The 7,856-nt window shown below is 52.9% G+C and overlaps 1 protein-coding gene across 1 annotated transcript; it reads right to left on the minus strand.

Moving 5' to 3' along the window:
• Positions 1-3,322: 3,322 nt before the first annotated feature.
• Olfml3 (olfactomedin like 3) lies at positions 3,323-5,948 on the minus strand. The gene is made up of 3 exons (XM_055628151.1): positions 5,734-5,948; positions 4,869-5,154; positions 3,323-4,595 (listed from the first exon to the last, which is right to left on the minus strand). The coding sequence occupies exons 1-3, from the start codon at positions 5,845-5,847 to the stop codon at positions 3,775-3,777; spliced, it is 1,221 nt and encodes a 406-aa protein (XP_055484126.1). The 5' UTR covers positions 5,848-5,948; the 3' UTR covers positions 3,323-3,774.
• Positions 5,949-7,856: the final 1,908 nt, after the last annotated feature.

Consider the following 7,856-nt stretch of genomic DNA (forward strand, 5'->3'; position numbering starts at 1 on the left):
CTGTGAGCTGTTCTGCAGAGCTGGGTACCATGAGTAGTTCTGGTGAGCGGGGGCTATTTTCCTTTCTCACTCCGCTGCCCTTGAGACTCCGCACACTGACATCCGTATTTCGTTCTTCTGTGCAGTTATTAAATTCATAAATAAAGACTTAACCTCTGAAACTCTGCCTCATGAGCATAGACATTAAGGAGGTGGAGGAGAGGGGGCAGGAGAGGTGATGCCTCAGCAGTTGGAGCACTGGCTGCTCTTCTAGAAGACCTGGGTTCAATTCCCAGCACCCACATGACAGCTCATCACCATCTGTAGCTGCAGTTTTAGGGATCCAATACCCTCTGCTAGACTCTGTGGGCCTGAGGCATGCATACATAGATGAAACATCCACACACATAAAAGAAAAAAAAAGAGAGGGGGGGTGAGAGCTTAGCACACTTGGTGGTTTGCAGCAGCTGAGGACGTGGTACCCTCTCCCAGGCTGCTGGGACCAAGGAGATCCCAACAAGCTAAACAGGTCTTGCCCTCCAGCTGATGAAATGGCAGGCTTACCAAGAGCATGCGGTGAAGCAGCCAGACAGGCTGGATAGCAAGCCCTAGAGACCCAAACTAAAGGCCAGGAGGAACACGAGGGTATTCTCAGCAACTCTCAAAATGAATGTGTTTTGACCTAAGCCAGCTAGAACAACAGGGAGCTGTGGAAAGAGGCACTCCTGGGAGCCTCAGGAACAGGAGCCTGTGCAAGGACAGGAATCAAAAGGGGGGCCTGGAAAATCTGAGGCTGGAGGAGGAAGCAAGGGAAAGGTCTCTGGTTCCTGGTTAGCTCGGAGCCCTGCCGCAGAGGAAGCAGTGACAGCTGAATCACTGTCATCCTCTCTGCCCTGGCCCTCCCCACCAATGGGGCCTCCATTAACATGAACAGACAAGCGCTATATTTTCTCTGGCAGGTGCCAAGGAGCCAAGCACACTGGAATCAAAAAGAAGAGCTCAAATGGTGAGGCAGGAAGTTCGGGAGCCTGGGGTGAGATGAGAAGGTCCTCCCAACCCTGGACCAACAGTCAAAAAGACAGTGTCTCCAGGCTGTGGCCCCTTCTGGGGGTTATAATGGTGACTGTCCTCCAGCCTGGGATTGGGGGAAGGTATGGAACTTCTACGTGGGCTTTCAACCTCACTCTGCTCTAGTAGGCTCTTTGCCTTCCATGCTGTTCTGGTCAACTAGAGGTCATAGCCTGTTTTGGCTAAGGGAAAGCCTAGGAGATCTGGGGATGGAGGAACGCAAAGCTGCTTTTGATAAGATTCAGCTGCCAAGACGGTCTCCTTGAGCAACAGATGATTTAGTGTAATGAGTCTGGACAGCTCACAGGATCTACCCACACAGTACCTCTCAGCTTCTGAAAGACTTCCAAAATAGCCCCGGGCCACTGTGCAAGAGCCAAAATGAAAATAAAGAACTAAATGACAAGGCCCCAGAGACCTCTGCCCTCTTAGTTAAGTCTGTACAAGCCTTTCCAAGGAAATTTCAAAACAAATCAACAAAAGGCAAAAAAGCCAGTTGTTTTTCCCTTTCCCGTTAAGGATTCTGGCAAACGAATATGTCACAAGCGCACACCTGCGCGAAACAGAGTGGCCCAGTCAATGGGCGAGGCGTTACAGGTACAATCCGTGCACTTGAGCCCGCACTGGCGTTATTGACACACATCATCTGAGCTATTGTTAGTAGGGTCATCAAAAAGCCACTCCTATATCGACCAAACTCCGCAGACCCAGTCCCGCCCTCCAGTGGCTTCCCCCTAGGCACCCAGGCACACTGAGAAGAAGACGGGTACCACTGCCACGTGATCACACACATGCACTTGAACACAGTTACACAACACAGAGTTCCAGGCAGTGCCCTCCTCAGTCTCTCTCACGCACACGCGTGCGCACAGCCTAGCAGACCCACTCATTTGTATACACGCAGTCTCACCTGGTGCCACGTGTGACGCTCGCCGGCCCATTACACATGCACGCGGTGCCACAGTGCCACTCTGCACCCTGCATCCCCTGGACCTGCTCCCAGGGCCCCCACAGAAAACTCCCTCCTCCACAAACCTCCTAGAGGCCCCCCATCGCAGCCAGATGTTCCGTGGGCAGACCCCTCTATGGGCTGACAGGCCGTGATTACTGTTGCCAGCCCCACATTAGGAGAGAATTGAATGGGAGAGAGGCCCCACCCGCCTCAGGCTCCCTACAATAGCGCCTTTGTGAGATGCTTTTGCTGCCTTTCTTTCCTTTCCCTCATCAACCTACGTCAGGAGCAGCTCTGCCTGCTGAGAGAAGAAAGAAAGACAAAAGGAGGATCATGGGCCCTGACTGATCCACCCCATCCTGAGGTGGAAGGAAGGTTGTACTTTGGAGAGAAGGCTATGTTCTGTCCTCTTTCACCCTGGGCAAATAATCCAGAGGGCTGCCTGAGGTAAACTCCCCCACAGAAGCCAAGGCTTCCATCTATCAGCCAGCCTTATGCCTCTGAGTTGAACATGAGGATGAGGCCTAGGAAGGGACATCATACAGGGAGCAGCAGATTCCCAGAGACTGGAGTCCACAGCCTGGTGCTCCTCCAGTCCTTGCTGCCTTCCCGGATTGCCCCTGCAATCTGGTGCACAAAGTTTAGGGTGTTGGACCAACAAGGGTTAAGTTTCCAGGACTCCAGGGCAGACTTCAGTCAGCTTCCAAGATGGGTTTAGCAGGGTGGGCAGCTGAGGGTGGAGAAAAGGAAAGTGGGGATGTGTTGGGGAACTGGTGAGCCCAGCATCTGCGATGGTCATTGCCCCTCCTCCCTGCCCAAACCGCAGACGCTGTGGCAGCAGGAAAATCAGATCCGTTCAGACCAAGGATTGTGCAACCCCGTCCTGGGAAGAGCTGGCGCTGGAGGTGGGAGTGGGGACTTGGGCTCAGAGACAGAACCCGCTTCAGAGGTGAGAGGAGACACACGTGCATACTGCACGCTGCTTCCTACACTAGACTGCAAAGCCAGTAAGCTCCACTTTCCGGTTCAAAACCCACTAAGAGCTGGAACTGGAAGGCCTGCCTCTGGGCTCCAATGTCCAGCAGGCAGAGGCTGAATGTCATTGGTGCTTCTCTGTGGCTGCTCTGGAGCGCAGCGGATGCGGAGGGGGTGGCCTTCTGTCCAACCTCCCAAGTGCCCCATATAAAATGTGTAACTAGAGAAGTTCCGGAGTGAGCTAAGGGAGCCCGGCCAAGCCCCAACGCAGCTAAGGAGTAAGAGACTGGGGCCGGGGCAAGAAAACAGGGCCATGAGAACTCCGATCCAAACACACAAGGACAGGAATGGTGGTGGGTTTTCCTTTTAATGCAAAATGTTGCCATACAAAGTGATGTGAGGAAAGCCCCATTCTCCCCCACATTGGAGGGGTGAAGGAGGGAGGCCGGAGTTGTCTCTTTGAGTTCTTCTCTCCCTTGGGTCATACTGAGGGCAAGAATACTGTCACCTGCCGCCTGGGGTTGACCCTATCCAAAGGTCAGGGCTCTGAGTTTGGAACTAAAATTTGTGGACACAGGGCAGGAAAGAGCAGGAGTGAAGATTTAGGTGTTTGCTGCTTCGTTCTAAAGATCTGGAGTTCTGCATAAACCAGAGAGTTTATGAGAATTTGGTTGTCGTTTAGAAATTAGTGTCTATGAGCCACAGCTGGCCTTCACTCTGAAGAATGGACAGCAGGAGATCTGATAGGAATATAAATGTCTGGGGATAAGAGAATCAAAAGCACAAGGCTAGCTGCTTAATTAAACTTCCTCCTCTTTCCTCCTCATCTCCAGTTTGTAGACAATCTGGTAGCCATCATCCCAGGCATACAGCTGGCGCTCACGGGGGTTATAGCGAAGGCTAGCATGGGCGCCATATCGGCGTGGAAAGTAAGAGAGCGCTGCCCGTTCAGGGGCGAGAGTGCCGCTGGCGTCAAAGGAACACTGAATACGGGCCCGACTGGCAGGGCGAGTGTTATAGACAACATACAGGGTCCCACAGATGACAAAGGCGGCCTCTGCGTTCTCCCTGGGACACGGCGTGTCCCACTGCTGCTCTGTGTCGAGGGTCTGCGGGTCTAACTTGGCTAGACACAAATGCCTGTCGTCTTCCCGAGTGGCATAGACAGCCCAAAGGCCCTCCTCGTCCGCTGCCAGGTCGATGTACGTGTCTGCCGTCAGCCCGTAGGGGGGAATCAGCCGCTCGGCGGGGAACACCGAGCTGTCCACCACCGTTCGGTTTGCCAGGTGGAATTTGATCAGCTGCAAAGTGTGCTCCAGTTCACCACCCCCTCCGGGTCCTCCGGGAGGCCTGCGAGCGTAGTAGAGGAAGCCACCGTACACCAGCTGTCCCGTGCCCACCCAGGGGAAGGGCACCCGAATGCGGGAAGCTTTCCGGGCCGCCATGGCGAGGGTGAAGTCACGCAGCCTCGGGAAGACGAAGGCCGTGTCGTTCTGTGTGCCGTCCAACACGTAGATCTTCTCCGCCGGCCCCAGCGGATCCTTGGTCCACAGACCAGCCGGGCTCCCAAACCGCTTCAGGATCTTCATTGACCTCACCTGAGCGATGGTGTAGCTGCAGTCTGGGGGAGAGAGAGCAAGAAACGGGCAAGAGGCCAAGAATTAGGTCCGCGCATCAGGGGCTTCCCCCAGCCGGAGAACAAGGAGACGTTTCCCTGCGCTCGGGTCCACTTCTGGAGGGTTGAGAGACGGGGGACCAGTAAGAAACTCTTAAGACTGGTCCTTAGGGGCTTCCTCAAAGCCTATCCTGAAAGACAGAGCCTCGGTGGCTTGGGACAAGGAGAGGCAGGGAAGGGGAGTTGTGCGCTTGCTCGGGCCTCTCTGCCATCGCTTACCCGTCACCATATCGTACTTCTCATTTCTTCGGCCCTTGCCTTTGCCCCCCGAGCCTCCAGTGGCCTTCTCATCCAGCTCTACACAGGGCAAAGCTGGGTTCTGGGTCTCCAGATAGTCCACTTCCCGCTCCAGACGGTCCACTCTCCCCGCGATGACGTCTGCCTCGGCTCTGAGCGCCTCCCGCTCCTTCTCCGCCACCTCCAGCAGAGGCAGCATCTTGTTCTTGAAGTCCCGCAGCTCAGCAGCATGCCGGCTACTCTGGTCCTGGCACTGGGCCAGCCGCTCCTGAAGGGGTGGGGGAACCGGGGGGGAAGGGCGGGCTGCAGGGTTAAAACTCCCACGCAAGCGGAGGCCCAACCAGGGAGTCGAGACCCGGGGAAGGGACTCAGCTCTGCTCCAACAGCCCCTCAAAGGAGACTAGTCAATGGTACCATCCCATCGGAGGAACTTGGCTTAACTCTCCTAAGAGCCCTTCAGCCCGCGCTCTCAGGGGTGTGAGCCTCCAGGAAATTAGGATGCCACAGACTTCAAACTATTTAAAAGGGAGCGGACGTGGGGTGCGGGAAAAGAGGTGGACAGAGCCAGCAAGTTCTGAGATAACAGCCCAACTCCGACTCCCATCTTCCCACTCTGTCCCCTTATCCCACCTAATCCTGAGGGGGGGGGGGGCGGTGTTGCGTTTATTTGCTGTGCAATTGTCTTATGTTGGAGAATATACGAGTCTGTAAGGAGCAGGCTCCTCGTCATTAAGCTGTGCGCTTTCCTGCTCTTCTTACACAGCCCGATCTTGTCACTCCCGGAACCCTGACAACCAGTTGCACCGAAAGCCCGCGCTAGGCTGGAAGAGAAACACGAATCCCTCACCTCTAAGGCAGCTAGTCGCCGTTCCATGTACTCCACAAGGTGGTGCTGCTGTCCCTGAAGGGGTCCAGTCCACGACAAAAAGAGAAAGAGGAGCAGAGGCGCACTGGGCCCCATGGCAGCCTTTAGTGGGGCTAGGGTAGGAGTGTAAGTTTCTGCCTCTTTCTCTCCAGCCCGTTAGCTTTGGAGGCGGGAAGGGGGCGGCACCTCCTCTTTCTCATCTCTGGATGTCTCTCACGGGGGCGGCACCTCCTCTTTCTCATCTCTGGATGTCTCTCACTACTCTGGAATGCTTTCAGTCTCTTTACAACCCCAACCCCCTCCTTCCCGCCTGGACTGATCAAACACAGATGGCCCCTTTGCACCGACGCCAGAAGCCTTAACCGCCAGCAGCTTAGACTTGTGAGCTCCTCGGGAAGGGAATGAGATGGCAATCTGAAGGAGAGACCTTCTGGGCAGTTACGGGGGGAGGGGGGGGGCCGGGGTGTTGGGGGAAGGGGGAGGCAAGCTTCAGGAGGCTGAGACCCCGGGAAAACTCAGCAAACTCCACTCGTTTTAGGAGAGGGCTCCCAGTGCTGACTTAGTAAGAAACCGACACCGTTCACTAACCCATCCCTTCTCCAGCCATAACAGAATGGATTTTCTGCCTTGTTCAGTGAAGCTAGAAGCACAGGAGATGAGGTTTGAGGAGGTGGGGGTTGGGGGCAAAGTGAAGTCAAATTTTTATAGCTCATTGGCGCCACCTCGTGCTCAACACCTGGGGCCATCTCTCATGACAAAAAGAAATCAGGCTAGGACTTCACCCCATGTGGAAAATCTACCCAAGCAAGCCAAATGGGCTGAATTTGTACGGTTTTTGTTTGTTTGTTTTGTTTTGTTTTGAATACAGGGTTCCCTATGGGAGTACCGAATCTCTGATTTAGCTCAAGGAAAAGAATATAGCAGATAAAAATCAACGACAAGACCTGAGGTTACTGAGAAGTGGTGGTTTTTGTTTTTGTTACTAGCTGACTTAAATTAGGACCCGAGAGATATTTGAGATGACTTTCCAGGTGTTTCCTTGCCAAAACTGGAGGATGCAGCAGGGGCATGCTAATTTACATTTGTGGATTTAGGGGGAGAAACCTGAAAAAGTATGTCTGATGTCGTCAAAACCAAAACAAATCTCTCCTCTCTCTTGGGTAGGGTTCAGTAGGGATTTCTCATTTATTTGGAATTTTGCTATTTTTCAGTTGTGTATACTTTTGTGTGTCTATATGCTGGTATGTACATGTCATGTCATACAGGTACCCGTGGAGGCCAAGAGCCTGCCGGATCTACCAGTGCTGAATTACTGGAGGGTGTGAGCTGCCTGACTGGTGGCTGAGGAGGAACTCTTGCCCTCTGCAAGAGCAGTACACACTCTTGACTGCTAAGCCTTCTCTCCAGCCTATGTTTCTCATTTCTACCCAACTAAAGCTTCAGGAGCCCAAGGTAAATTAGTTAATTTAAACTGGCCACTGAAGAGTTAGGCAGGAGCATACATCAAAAGAAGTCAAATAAATATCATTTACTCAGGGACCTGCAGTGGTTAATACAGACGTCCTTTCTTTTCAAGAGAAATTTTTGTTCACTTTGGAGCCACAAGAAATTTGATCAGAGGTTCTGTGTCTGTGTGGCCAGAACCCCTGTGGCTGGAGTTACACTCAATTGTGAGGGGTCTGATGTGGGTGCTGGAGATGGAATATGAGCACCAGGTGCTCCCCCACTGACACAGCTCTCAAGGTTCTGGTTCTTCTTTAAAGAGGGACAGATCTCACAGGGCCAAAGGAGAGAAACAAAAACATCTTTCTGAACTCATATTCTCACTTTGCTTCTGTAAATGTTTGGTGTCACATGCTAGGAAACAAAGTTAATTAGCTTATCTCAAGCCATCTGCCTTTTCAAAGGGTCATAGTTAGGACTCCAGAGCGCTGGAGACACTTTACTCTTGGGAAATACTTCCTCATTTCCATTATGGAGACTTGTACAAAGATGCTCTAATGTAACAGTGTTCTACTCATGTTCAAATAGAATGTTTAGTCACTGCAAAGATGCCATTATTGATCCCCTTTACGCTCTAACACAGAATTAAAAACAGCCAGTCA

The sequence above is a fragment of the Psammomys obesus genome, unplaced genomic scaffold (genome assembly GCF_907164565.1).
Source record: "Psammomys obesus unplaced genomic scaffold, mPsaObe1.curated_primary_1811, whole genome shotgun sequence".
Taxonomy (NCBI): domain Eukaryota; kingdom Metazoa; phylum Chordata; class Mammalia; order Rodentia; family Muridae; genus Psammomys; species Psammomys obesus.

Bases quoted from the DNA above. Each gene is read 5' to 3' on its own strand.
- Olfml3 (XM_055628151.1), bottom strand. From the start codon at position 5,847: ATGGGGCCCAGTGCGCCTCTGCTCCTCTTTCTCTTTTTGTCGTGGACT. The intron at 5,155-5,733 runs GTGAGGGATTCG...CCACCCCTTCAG, and splicing joins GGCGACTAGCTGCCTTAGAG to GAGCGGCTGGCCCAGTGCCA. The intron at 4,596-4,868 runs GTAAGCGATGGC...TCTCTCCCCCAG, and splicing joins GAAGTACGATATGGTGACGG to ACTGCAGCTACACCATCGCT.